This window comes from Oratosquilla oratoria, chromosome 1 (genome assembly GCF_046742065.1).
Source record: "Oratosquilla oratoria isolate Oo_2021 chromosome 1, ASM4674206v1, whole genome shotgun sequence".
Classification (NCBI taxonomy): domain Eukaryota; kingdom Metazoa; phylum Arthropoda; class Malacostraca; order Stomatopoda; family Squillidae; genus Oratosquilla; species Oratosquilla oratoria.
This window is the reverse complement of record NC_134777.1, coordinates 101,246,948-101,261,593: the sequence shown is the minus strand read 5'-3', so window position 1 is coordinate 101,261,593 and position 14,646 is coordinate 101,246,948. Positions and strand designations below refer to the sequence as shown.

The 14,646-nt window shown below is 37.4% G+C and overlaps 1 protein-coding gene across 2 annotated transcripts; it reads left to right on the top strand.

Moving 5' to 3' along the window:
• The first annotated feature begins 2,141 nt into the window (after positions 1-2,141).
• LOC143024603 (diphthine methyltransferase) lies at positions 2,142-13,346 on the top strand. 2 transcript variants are annotated; one of them, XM_076183467.1, is made up of 2 exons: positions 2,142-2,304; positions 12,128-13,346. In XM_076183467.1, the coding sequence occupies exons 1-2, from the start codon at positions 2,284-2,286 to the stop codon at positions 13,238-13,240; spliced, it is 1,134 nt and encodes a 377-aa protein (XP_076039582.1). In that variant the 5' UTR covers positions 2,142-2,283; the 3' UTR covers positions 13,241-13,346. The 2 variants fall into 2 exon arrangements, with proteins under 2 accessions (XP_076039582.1, XP_076039574.1); XM_076183459.1 differs by lacking the exon at positions 2,142-2,304 and adding an exon at positions 2,798-2,839.
• The last annotated feature ends 1,300 nt before the right edge of the window (positions 13,347-14,646 follow it).

The window sequence follows — 14,646 nt, the reverse complement described above, 5'->3', positions numbered from 1 at the left end:
CATACACCAACGTTTATACGACTTAGTTCGACTGCCATAGAAGAGATGGTAGAGGCAGACTTGTTGCCGCTGACCGTCGTAAAATGGTCTTAATCAATCCTATAGGAGAGTTAGTAGAAGCGAAACCACTGGTAGTGGAGTTACCACTACGAAACATAAGTGTACTATCACCATTCGGGGCACCATTCGGGGCCCTTAGCACTGGCCTACTCACTGATGACACACTCGCACCCCTGTTCCCGAGGCCATGGGCCATGAGTGTCTCGATGACACGGGCCAGTTCATCCGGAGAACCACCGTGCGTCACAAGAAGAGGTCTAATGTCACTTGGAACGGCTCATAGAAATTTCAGACGTATGAAATCATCATCGACTCCAAGTTGTTTGCGATGCTACGCAGTTCGCGTAAGAAGGTCGTCGGTTTGTCGTACATGATGTGGTTCTGATGTACCAGGGCATCAAACAGTTCTGGTGGGGATGTGGATTCGAATTCCGCACTTTTCTCCTATTCACAACAGAGACTATTACCTGCCTCACCAGTCCCCAAAGTGCATAGGGCAAAGGTGAAGGCTTCATCCGTATATACGTGCCTCATAGCATAGGCTCCTCACCTATCCATCAATGACAAGCTGTCAGCTTTCTGATAATTGCTTCACATCAGCAGTACTGGCCCAAAGCATAAACGAACAAATCGGCTACTTGGGGCCCCCACGTCAGGGGCCCCCAAAGCGTTAGAAATTTTTAGATTACTTGAAATTGGAAAATATAAATTCTTGAAACCCCATTTAGAACGTCTACTGCGAGCGCAACTTCCCTCCTCTCCTTATTGAAATTCATTGGCATGGTATACGTTTGATATAATTTGCATCTATTTCACGAAATGGAAAATGACAACTGCTAATGAATGCCTTTCGATTCTCCGTAACAGAGCTGCCTAGTGTGCACGCGACAAACAACCGGATATACACGCTTTAAACTATTATTTTTGTTTGATTTATGAATAGATAGAAATAACAGGACCCACAAACAACAACACAAGCATATAATTTTCTTGCTGCACTTGGTGCAGTATGTCATGTACTCATGGAAATTCCACACCCTGGGGGCGGAATTGCCCCACAACAAAAAATATTTATATAGATTATGTAAATTACAGATTTCAGTTGAAATTGGAAATACATTAAATAGGGTCAGATAACATCAGAAGCTAGGTTACTGTGACATTTGTGTGATGGAGCAATTCCATCCCTTGGGGGTGGATTTCCCCCATTCGTGATTTTTTGTATAGTATGACATGGGAATTCGAATTTTTTGCACCCCCACACCCAAAATTAACGAAGTAAACTGATCATAGGCCTACTTGTGTGATATATTCTAATGCTGATGAATAGGCGAATGATCCTACTTGTATTTTTTCAGATCATGGTGTGCAACCACAAAAGGAAAACTGGTGACTAAACACTAACAGTCGATGGATGTCACCTGTGTGACCTGCCGATTCTAAAAAATATATGGCATGCATTTATTTCTTGATGATGCATGGAATAACTTATCTGCATGAATTCAGGCAATGTTATTATTACTTTCTCTAACTTTTTGGATGGACTTAAGCACAGCTTGATTCTTTAATTGTTTTTAGACATGTTACTAGGGGTAAGCGAGGGTCATGGGGGTGAGGATGAAATTGCCCCATTCCGCATAGGTTTGCCAGCTCTTATTTTTTGGTTAAATTCTAGCAAACAACTATATCTTCACCCATTATTAGGCCAAATTTTTAGTATGATTAAGTGTTAAGTAAATGGAAGATAATACCATTTCCTTAGGCATTTTCATTTATGGATGTGGTTAAAATAAAGTGAAGTTGGGGCTGGAATTGCCCCAGTATACCATGATGTAATGTGACTGAATGCTGCGAATTATATTGGGTGGGTGTGGTAGTGGTGCATTTATTTACTTAGATATGTCTAGAAGACCTCTTCACAGCCACGGTGATTCGCCACTGTGCATAGAATCATCAAGCACAAATAATAGCTCAGCACTGGTGGTGGTCGTGGCGATCAGGGTCCCCCAAATAATGGCAAGGGCCGACCCTGCACATTATAATATCCAAATCTCATCTATTTGTAAACGAATCGAATCAGCTCTAAACACGATTCACAAACTCTATTCGGATCTCGAATCGTGAATTCAGACGATTTTTCGTCGACCGGTACAACTTGTTAGAGATATAAGAAATTTTGTATACTTAATACTGGTATATAATTTTCACATAATTACAAATACAATGTCTCTAACGTCTGGGAAGGTATGTTCAATGCACATATCGCTTAATTTTGCTTCATTCCGCTCAATTTCATATTATAACAACAAAAGATTAACTTCATTTCGCCCCATTTCGGTCTTTGTTGACATAATTATTATTTTTTATACTCAAATTTAATATATTATATGTTTGTAGAAATTTGTATGACTCCAAAACGATTGTTTTTCTTTGGCATGATTCGTAATACAGAAATTCAAGCAGTCAAACTTGTAAACCAAACGAATGATGAAAAAGTGACTAATTCAACCGTACCATGACGAAAGGGAGACCTGCTATTTTCACCGTACAATTTTTGTTTGTATTAGAAAAAAACAACTGCACACCTACGCGATAGAGCATTATAAAATTAAATAATAATGTTGTAAATTATAATACATCAACGTAATACACGATTTTCTAGGCGGAAGCCAATAACAAAAAAGTTGCTAAAACCAATTACTAACGAACGAAGTCGTGGCGGTTGAATGATACGCCATGTTTATTTTGATAGATGAGAGGTCGAAGAAGTGAAAGGATGGTAAATTCGTGTATTGTAACCTAACCTAACATTACCTACCTAACCTACGAAACCTAACTTGTATTTAGTAATTCGGTATCTCTAACTCTAAAGATCACCCGGTTCGTCGTCGTCGTCACGGATCCTGACGGCCTGATTCTTATTGTACCTCGGGCAATTAACAGACGACGACAGAGCCCCGTGTTCTTTCATAAAGTCCAAGCCCTGTTTTCTGTGTAACAGCGCATATTAACGTCACCTGTAGTTGGAGAATACCCGGTTCACAACGCGAAAGCCATCGTCTAACTGACAGTGACTGGACTGGACGGACGACAGCATGGCGTCCGTACCATATCCTAGCGGCTTCGTTCGTTAGTAGATATGCTTGTAGCAAGTTTTTTTCTCCGCAAAGGAAATCGCATACTACGTTCATGTATTTTAATTTACAAACTTAATATTTATTTTTCTAATGGTATATAGCGTAGGTGTGCACAACTAAAATAATACCATGTGCAACAAATGAGTTAAGGAATATTGGCACATGAGCACATGAGCTGAATACTGGAATATCACTAATTCATTTCATGTCACAAAATCAATTCAGCCATTTGTTGCATTGCATTACGCTAACTAGAAACCCACAACCCCACTGCATTTGGCATTGATCTTCAAACCCTTTCATAGATCTCTCTAAGACTAAGAAGAGACCTTGGAGTGAGGTCTAGATTACATTGACATAAGTGTATTAACCCAGTTATAGTGAATGGGGTTGGCGCTGTCCTCATTGGGTCCCATATCTTTCCTCCACTTATCAAATGTTTCCCTTAAATTCAGTCATGTTATTGCCCTGGGATATGTTATCATCAAATTTGTTCCACAAATCCTCACATTTATTTGGAAAGCTATATTTCCTAGTATATTATAAGTAATTTACTGGTTCAACTTCTTACTATGGCCTCTTGATGTTTCATTCCTTACCAGCAGGTCCTCTCTCTCCTTTATGTATTATAGTACTTTTTTATCTAAATATTATTAGATATTACTAAAGGGTGAGGGTGTCATGCACACCTAAGCAATATATCAAAATTGGACAAATTTACATTTAAGAAGGAAATGGGAAAGAATTACTTTACTCATAAGGTGGTCAAATGGAATAGACTTAATAACCATGTAGTGAGCACTGACACTATCAATTGTTTTAAATAACAGACAACTTTATGGATGGGGATGACAGGTGGTAATAGACATGGAACTGCCTAGTGTAGACCTTATTGGTCTCTTGCAGTCACTTTCATTCTTTTGTTCTTATGTAAGAGATTTACTGGTGTTTTGCAGTGGAGAAATAATAGAGAAAGAGAGGGAGTGTGTAGAGTCGTACTTAGCTTTAGTCTAGATGTCCGAAATAATTTGGAAAAGCAAAGGCTGGCACTTCTCATTGAGATTGCCAATTCATGGATTCAGTACTTGAAGATTGTGTAGTGTAATCGTAGAGGTCCAAAGGACTTGTTTAGTTGAGTTGTCATAATCGACAAACGTAGAAAAAATCTACATAGATTCAGGTGAACCATGGGGATCTGCTTTATTTCTTGTCTTTACACTTTGCTTGGATCTCCGATTGGGGTCTCTCTGTAGTTGTCCTCTGCCCAGATTTATATAGCCCAGGAATGGGTGATTACATTTCCTGGATATTGAAATATGCTTAAACTAGGTAGTTCAACCACCTCCTACCAATGTGAAAAAAGAACAAGCTTTTGCACCAAATTATGTAATGTCTTCTGAGCTTGGCATTATCTGACAGAATATATTCAAAGTGCACCCCAACAGGCAGGTATTGTGAAATGGTTTATTTTATAACATACATATTATGAAATATATAAAAATTTCTTTCCACAAGTGACAATTATAATATTAATGATAATACACAACACATCAGATTTATGCAAGGCATGCCTCAAGAATAGCAACAGGAGACTTTATTCCCGCAAGGACATAACAGCACAACCACAGTACTCTATTCACACTAAGGACATGACACCCTCACCCTTTTAGGTCAGTTCTCAATAGGGAATTGGCAAGGATGTTGAATTGAATTGAATTGAAGTGCAGATAATGAAAAGAACACATAGTTTGAAATAACAATTATAAATGCCGAGGATAACACAAAAAAGCATGTAAGCTTATTTCCATTGTGGTCCTCAGGATTTCCATTGTGGTCCTCAATTTCCATTGATGTATGTGGAGAGTGTAGGATTGTAAAAGGAGACTCCATCTGGTGAGTCTTTGGTTAGATTTAGAAACGGAGAGTTTGTTTAGGAAAACTAAAGGGTTGTGGTCAGTATGTAAATGAATGGGTAAAGATGGATGTAAATATGGTTCAAAATGCTGCAATGCTGCCACAACTGCCAAACATTCTTTTTCGATTGTGGCATAGTTACATTAGCTGGGGTTCAATTTCTTACTGAAATAAGCTGTATTATGCGATATTTCATTTGTCTCCTGTGTTAGCGTTGCCCCTAAAGCAACATCACTTGCATCTGTGAACAAGTGGAAGATTTTTTAAGGATCTGGGCTTTTCAGGACAGGGTCATTCATAAGAATTAGTTTCAATCTTTGAAAAGCTTGCTTACAATGTTCTGTCTAAATGAACTTCCACTCTTTTTTCAACAAATCTCTCAGTGGTTCTTCAATATCAGAGAAATTTGGACAGAATTTTCTGTAGTAACCTACCATTCCTAGCAGTCGTCTTATTTCTCTTCTATTTGTGGGTGTAGGGAGGTCTTTGATGGCTTGAACTTTAGCTATCAAGGGGGATAGTTCAGAATTACCTACTTTGAAACATAAGTAGGATACTTGGGCATGTCCAAAATTACTTTTTTCTAAATTGATGGTTAGGTTAGCCTTGTTGGGTCTCTCAAAGAACTCATTCAACAGATTCAGATGTTGTTCCCAAGTGTCGCTGAGTATCACCATGTCATCTAGATATGGTTTAACCCCTCTCATGCCTGAAATAATCTTATTTACCATTCTTTGGAAGGTAGCAGGAACATTCCTTAAGCCAAAGAGAAGAACCTTAAACTGAAATAATCCATCTGGTATTACTCGTACAAAGGCTGTTTTGTCTTGAGCGTCGGGGTGCATTGATGTATGATAATAATCTTTTAGTAAATCTATAGTAGTGACAGATTTAGAGGAGACAGTATCATCTAATAAATCATCAATCCTAGGAAGTGGATAAGCGTCTGCTCTCGTTATCTCATTCAACTTCCTATAATCTACTACTAATCTATGTTTCCCTCCTGGTTTTGGCACTAGTAAACAGGGAGCAGCCCAAGGACTGGAGGATGGTTCTATTAGTCCTTGTAGTAGTAGAGACTCTACTTCAGCTCTAAGGATACTCTTTTTCTCGGGATTTAACCTGTAAGGGGCTTTCTTAATGGGTCTGGTAGAGGTTAGTTCGATGCCATGCATTACATCTGTGTTTTGCCTCGGAACATCGGAAAATAATTGTGGGTAATCCCGAACTAATCTTACAACATCTTGCTGTTTATTGTAGCCTAAGTGTTCTACTTTTTTCTTTAATTTCATCAAAGCTACGGAGTTCTGCAATGGTAGATCAGGATGTGGCAAGTAGTACTTGCTTGTGTCTTCCTTTATTACATTAGCCAAGACGGCTTTGTTGGAATGAAATAGTTTCAATGAGTTTATATGGCACTTCCTAAATTTCTTTCGCCTCTCTGGAGTTTCTATAACATAATTCAAAGGGCTTACTTTCTCCTTGATGGTGTATGGTCCTTGAAACCTACTCTGAAGAGAATCTCCTGGTATAGGTAGATATAGGAGGACTTCATCACCTGGATGAAACTCTTGTATTTTTATCATACTATCTTCATCTTTCATGAGTCTGAGAAAAAAATTTCTTTGCTAAGTTCCAAGCTGTCTTTAATCTTTCTAACATTCTCTCTACATGTACAGTGGTTGAGACAGAGGAATCAAGAGTAAGCCAACTATCTTTCAATACTTTAAGGGGTCCTCTGACTTCATGACCAAAAATGAGTTCAGCTGGACAGCCTGTACTGTCTTGTTTGGTGGATCTGGCTGCAAATAGTAATAAAGGTAATCCTTCTTCTCAGTCAGGACCATTTTCTAAAATATAATTTGTGAGCATAGAATTTAGTGTGCCATGGAATTGTTCTAATGCACCTTGTCATTGAAGGTGGTAAGGGGTAGAGATAGTATGATGCAAAGATTACAAAGGATTACAAAGGCGGAGCATGCCGACAGGAGACCTTTTGATCCATATCTAGGTCGGATGCGGAAAAAAAATCATATTAATAATAAAACAATAAATAAAAACTATAATAATGTAAATAACAAATAAAATACATAAATAAATGCATAGGTATAGTTAAATAATAAACAAACAGGTAAATAGTAAATAATAATAAATTGACATATAACTAATTATAAATGAAAATCAGACAGACAAATGATAACAAAACAAAAACAAATAATATAACATAAATTATAATCATTACAGCATCTTACTTAGGTATTTATCTAACTGATTCTTAAAGCTTCGAACTGAACTACATTGCACTACCTGTGCAGGAAGTTTATTCCATTCATTTACTACACGGTTGGCAAAGTTGTTTCTACCTACTTCTAAATTGAATCTATTTCCGGATAGTTTGAGACCATTGTTTCTTGTCTGATTCTCATTCAATGTGAAAATTTTGTCACTTTTGATGTTGTCAATTCCCTTTAGAATTTTAAAGACCTGTATCAAGTCACCTCTGAGTCTACGCTTTTTTAGGGAAAACAGATTCATGTGTTTTAGTCGATTTTTGTATGATTTATTTTTAATATTTGGAATCAGTTTTGTGGCTCGCCGTTGTACTTTTTCCAGTCTGTCAATGTCTTTAATGAGATTCGGTGACCATACAGAAACAGCATATTCCAAATGTGGACGAACTAACGATTTATATAGCTTGTTAATGAGTGATGGACTTTTGAAATCAAAAGATCGTGCAATCAGTCCCAGAATCTTATTTGCTTTCTCAGAGGCTGAAATGCACTGCTTGGATGATTTGAGGTCGTTACTGATAATTACGCCGAGATCTTTTTCACTATCCACTTTTGTTAACGAATTACCAAATAACTTGTAATCGTACTTACTGTTATTTTTACCTATGTGCATTACCTTGCATTTACTTGTGTTAAATTTAATTTGCCACTTTTCAGACCATTGCTGTAATTGATCTAAATCTACTTGAATATCTAATTGGTTTGAGTGATCATTTGCCACTCCGCACAGTTTTGTATCATCAGCAAATTTGGAAACAGTAGATTTTAGTCCATGGTCTATATCATTTATATATACTATGAATAGAAGTGGCCCAAGAACGGAACCCTGAGGAACTCCACTTGCAACACTTTTCCATCCAGAAGTTTTTCCATTTAAAACAACTCTCTGTTTTCGACCATTCAACCAATTACTAGTCCAACCTAATAGGCTACCACTTATTCCATGCAAAGCTAATTTAGTAAGTAGTCTTTCGTGTGGGACGGTATCAAAAGCTTTTGCAAAGTCTATATATATTAAATCTATATTGTTTCTTTTGTCATAATTCGAGATAACTGTGTTGTAGAATTCGAGTAAGTTAGTCACGCAAGAACGTTTCCGTCTGAAACCATGCTGGCTATCATTTATCAAACAGTTACTTTCTAAATGATGTTCGATAGCATCTCTGATGATAGTTTCCATTATTTTTCCTACGATTGAAGTCAAACTTATAGGCCTATAGTTATTTGGTTTCTTTTTGTCACCTTTTTTGAATATGGGAGTAACGTTAGCTAGCTTCCATTCTCTTGGGACATCTCCGGATATGATGGATTTCTTGAAAATAATTTCTAATGGAACAACAATCTCATTTTTCATTTCCTTTAAGATTCTTGGATGCCAACCATCAGGCCCTGGTGTTTTATTAACTTTGAGTTTGTCTATACACCTTTTAATTGTTTCTTTTGTTATATTTACCGTAGTGAGTAATTTTACCCCAGACTTTTCACAGGTTTCAGTTTGGAATTCACTTTGAGGTGTTTCGTTTACGAATACCGAGCTAAAATAATTGTTTAAGATATTACACATTCCTTCATTTGAATATTCAAGTTGACCGTCAGCAGATAATAGTTTTGTTCAAACTGGTTTGAAATAGAGTTAGTGCCTTGGTTACTTTGCATCTCTGTGGGGAAACCCATCAAAGAAAAATAATTAATTCCTTCATGATCATTTGAGACTTAATTTTTTTCAATGGAATTGCTTCGGGGAATCTGGTACTGAGACACATGATTATCAACAAGAACTTGTGTCCTTTCTTTGAAGGAAGTAAAGGTCCTACCTAATCTATGATAATTTTTGAGAAGGGTTCTCCAACAACAGGAATAGGCTGTAAGGGTGCTTTAGTAATGGGTTAATTTGGTTTGCCTACCATCTGACACATGTGACATTGTTTGCAGTGATGTGATACATCTTTTCTGATATGAGGCCAATGAAAATGTCTCGTGAAGTGTGCCAATGTTTTTCAGACTCCTTAGTGACTTGCCAAAAGAGTGTCATGGTCCAGCTGCAGGAGTTGTGACCTTATGCATGTGGGGATAACAATTTATTGTCTGGCTTGCCAAAACTGGTCCATAGGGACATTAGGTACTAACCATTTGCACATTAAAATATCTTGTTCAAGGTAATAATGTTGAGATAATGTCTCAGATTGTGTATTGATCCCAAAGGGGAGAAAAAGTTTTATCCTTTGTCTGGCCTTTAATTAATGATTCCCTAGTCACAGTAGAAAAGGAAATATATGGAGTGGGAGTAACTTAACAATTTTCTAGGAAGAGTGTATCAATATCCAAGGATTCTATGTCCCCGGCACGTGTACTACCTGTATTTGTGATGTGTGAATGTTTTGTACAGCATTTTGTTTTCTGGTTTGAGATTAATTACAGCACATACAGGGTAAATGAATGGATCTAATGAAGTCTCATCAATAACAGGGTCATTAGTGACAATTGGGGAATTTGCCTTAATACCTACAAGGTTATTTGACAATAGTAATTGAATGCCAACCACTGGCATTTCATCAATTGTAACTACAACTACACCTCCCTTGACTACCGGTGTGTCAGTTTTTTAGTACACTTTGTGAAGTGGGAGTTTTCTAATTCCTGCTATGGTGTCTATAATGCCATCCAGTGTAGAAGTGATGTGGCTGAGCTGTGGTAGCAGTTGGACTGGTTGGGAATTATTTAAAACAAGCACTGTTTGAGAACGAGTTTGATTATTAGGCCTTTCCTTACATTCAGAGAAACTATGTCCAAATTTGTGACAATAACTGCAAGTCAGAGTAGGACTGTGGCAACTATATCTGGGATAGGTCGTTTGATAGTACCTATCATCATGAAACTATCTTTTAAATTCTCTTGTTTGCTGACCTTACTTCTCCTTTAAAAGGAGTGGGAGCATTGTGTTGGCTCTGAGTTGTTTTGTTGTCATAGTAAGTTATATTTCTTTCAGGTCTTTTCTTGTGATGAATGAGTGTGTATTCATCCACCATCTTGGCAGCTCTAACTAGATCAGAAGGAATTCTTTCCTCAAGATATATCCTAAGATCTTGATCTAGTTGTTTCTTAAATTGTTCGAGCCACATTACTTGCAGAGTCTGTGTTTGTGGCTTTCAGCCACCCATTTCCATACCTAGCCATCTGTGAACTAAATTCTACATAAGTATCTTGGGAAGACTTTTAAATTTCTGAATTGTAACCTATGAGCCTCCAGTGTAAGTTAGTATGCTGCTAGGACCTGCACTTTTGTGTTATCATATTTGCTCTCTGCTTCATTTAGAGATGTATACACTTTTAGAACTCTACCTTACAAACTTTGTTTGGATGAGCAAACCACAACTCCTATCTACTCCTAATTGGTTTAGAATCTTTTCTGTTTGTTCAAAGAAAACCTCTGGTTCATCTTCTGAAAATTTTGATAGGAGACTAATGTACTTAGAAACCTTAGAAGACTCCCTTTCCCCCTTAATGAAGGGCTTAACTCCAGCCTGGATGCAAGGTAATTTCATCTTGTCAGCCTCAGTTCTAAGTCTTTCCATTTTTGTCTGTATCTAATCTTCTTAACATGATCTGTGCATTTGTACCTTGAACAACATGAATATCACTTTAGGTGTCCCTATCTACTATCTCCTCTTCAACGAAATGTTTAACCAACTCTTGAAAAGTATCTTTCTTTTTCCTCTTAGCATCTAACATCAGATTGTATTATGTGGGAATGCTTATCAGTTGAGCTTTAATATCATCTTCTAAGATATCAGTGGAGGGATTCTCCTCTTAGCATCTAACATTAGATTGTATTCTGTGGCAATACTTATCATTTGAGCTTTAGTAGCATCTTCTAAAATATCAATGGAGGGATTCTCCACAAACTGTTTTTTGTAAGACATTTTTCCACAAATATGTAATACCAATGACCAGAGTAAGCATTACCTGAATTCTCTTTAGTCCTGGCAAGGGTTGCTAAATTTCATGGCATGACCCACCTATGGGCAAGGCTAGTCACAACATGGAAAAAAAAACAACAACATAAATGGACATAAAAAAAAAGCAATATGTTACGTGAATTATAAATGGGTAGAGTAGCCAGTCTGGAGATCAAGCATCAATACTGCCAAATGGAGGTGAGGCTATTAACAGCTGTGAAGTGTGTTTACAAGCTGTTCTTTTCCTATATCTATGTATAGTTTCTTTGAAAATGTAATATATTAAAAAGCTGTTGAATAGCTTCACCTTCATTTGGCATTGCTGATGCTTGATCTCCAGACTAAGTAAAAAAAATTCTCTATCATCTTTAACTTATTTTCTTCACTTTTCCACATAAGGAAAACTGACAGCTGGTGATTGATCCCCTCCTCTTGCTACTATAAGATGGTGTTATAGTAATTGTTGATTATTGATAAACACATTTTCTTCATGAGAGATCTTTGAGATAGACCAGAGACTGCTGCTAGTGACTATGGGACTACAGGTTTTCAGTCAGTTGTTATTATTGATATTATTATTGTATATAGAGAAGGAAATGGGTCTCATATGGTCCCATTTTATTACATTCCAGGAGGGTGAGCCCATTTCAGTGATGTTGAATTAGGGACCCCCATACCTAGTTGTAGAGACATATAAAGTTAGGAAAAATAGTGAAGAAAATGTACAACTGTCTTTGAAAATAATTCTTTTTCATCTATTTAATGACAGGAAGTCTCAGCAAAGGGGAAGAAACTCTTTTCAAGGCATACTCACTACTGTGCTGATTCTGTAGAATTTTGCCCCATTGAAGGATATCAGGAATATTTGGCTGTTGGAACGTACCAGCTTGACTCTAGCAATAAAACAGAAGATGAGGGAGTGTATGAAGCAAAACTTGAGTCAGGCCAGCAAGCTGAGGGTACATCTCCAGAACCCAAAAATCAAAGACTTGGCCGTCTGTACTTGGAATATATCACACAAGAAAAGACACTTTGTGTGATACAAGAGATAGAAATGGCAGCAATTCTAGACATGAAATGGTGTCATCACACTTTTCAAGGAAAGGCAATGCTGGGGGTTGTTAATGCTACAGGAGAGCTACTTCTGTTTTCTTTGAATGACAATGATGAGAAAAATAAGCAACTGGAGCTAAAGTGTAAATATGTAATAGATGAAGATTGTTTGGCCCTGTCTTTGGACTGGTCCACAGGTAAAATGGAGACAAGTTCACCTAGTATTGTGATTAGTGATTCCAAAGGAAAGATCAGTGTTGTTCAGTTAACAGAGAATGGAGAACTTGTCCAAAGTCAGAGATTTAGTGCTCACAACTTTGAAGCTTGGATTTCTGCTTTTGATTATTGGGCTCCAAACATGATATTAACTGGAGGTGATGATTGTAAATTAAAGATGTTTGACATACGCAGTGGTGATGCAATGCAAATATATTGCAAAAAGCATGACATGGGAGTGACAAGTCTTCATAGCAGTAGCCATAAGGAACATCTTATTGCAAGTGGAAGTTATGATGAGAATGTCAGTCTTTGGGATGGCAGACATATGAAAAGGCCACTAACAACAGTAGGAATGGGAGGTGGTGTTTGGCGTTTAAAATGGGAACCACATGGTAAAGACTTGTTACTTTGTGCTTGTATGCACAATGGTTTTCATGTTCTTTCTACTCAAGATATAACATCTAATGATCCCAAAATTGTGGTTTCTTTTGAGGATCATCAGAGTCTAGCATATGGAGTAGACTGGTACCATGGACAAGATATTGAAGAAAATATAGTTGCCTCTGGCTCATTTTATGATAAGCTATTATGTTTATGGGCATTTGAATAATTAACCTAAATAGATATGGTGGTTGCTTAATCATAATTGAATTTAGATGTATGTAAACCAAATGTATGACATGATATTTTTAACTAAAATGGATACAAAAGTTGCTTATCATTGTTTCTTTTACACCTACCTAAAGTAGCCAGAATGCAGTGAACATACTTGCAACACTTCACTTCATACTACACAATATTGGAAGACTTCATTGTACACAATCATGCATGTCAACAACACAGTATACATTCTATAAGGGATTTGTTGGAAAATCCATTCTAGCACTGTGTTCTCAGGGAGGCAGGACTGCTCGGCCAGACAATCTAGGGAACAACAATTGTAACATTCTGAAATCATGACTGAATGTAGATGTAGTGATAATGGCACTTTACAGAACAAAATATTGTATAATTTCATATGATAACATATGTCTCACTGAACTGTAAATCGTTTATTTAGAAATGTTTGTTTATTTCCTGCTTTTATGAATCTTCATGCTTATTAGAAAACACCTTGAGCTCAGTAGGTAGAGTGCTGAATTTAACACTAATATGGCATGGGTTCAAATCCTGGCAGGTACTTGCTTTCACTACAAGCTACTTCCATACCTTCCAGAATGAGATAGCACTTCTAGTCCCATGTGTGATTACTGTGTCCTTTGCTACAAGTGTATTCATTAGTGAAATAATTTGTATTCAGTTTATAGATTATTTTAAATATTATGCATCCATATGGCCACCATAATGAAACAAGTGGAAGGAATTATAGAAGGGTGCCAACATACCTCCTTGGGGATGGGGGAATGGCTCCAATGGAACCCTCCTCACCTCTCTAAATCTGCCATGGTTGCAGCTTGCTACAACTGTAGTAAGTCAGGACAGATGGAATAGTTTCCCTGAAGCATGAGCAGTATGAAGTATGAGCAGACCATTAGCAGTTAGAAAAATTTTGTGATGGAAAGAACTGGATTGAGCAACATAAATAAACCTGTACAGGATCAATCAATCAAATTAGCCATCCTGAGTTCACTGCTGAACAAAGGCCTCCCTCATAGCATTCCATGATTCACACGACTGCACCATCCTCTGCCACGTCACTCCTGCAAACCTCTCGATCTTGTCTCTCCACCTTCTGTCTGGTTTCCCTCTTCCACACTTCCCATCTCACAGTGTCCACTCAGTAACTCACTTGCTCCATCACTCATCAGTCATTTGCCCTAATTTACCTGCCAATTCCACTTCTCTTTCAGTCTTTCAGCATTATTCCCATCATTGATCTTTCCATTCTCCTCTGTGCAGTCCTTAACTTTGTTTCCATCACCTTCGTCAGTTTCCAAGTCTCACACCCATAGATTATTGCTGGCAGAATGCATTGATTGTAAACTTTACATTTCAAACACAAAGGTAGAGAGCCTC

Excerpts from the sequence above, each read along its gene's own strand:
- LOC143024603 (XM_076183459.1), top strand. The coding sequence starts at position 2,813 with ATGAGAGGTCGAAGAAGTGAAAGGATG. Across the intron at positions 2,840-12,127 it reads GTCGAAGAAGTGAAAGGATG|GAAGTCTCAGCAAAGGGGAA; the intron begins GTAAATTCGTGT and ends ATTTAATGACAG.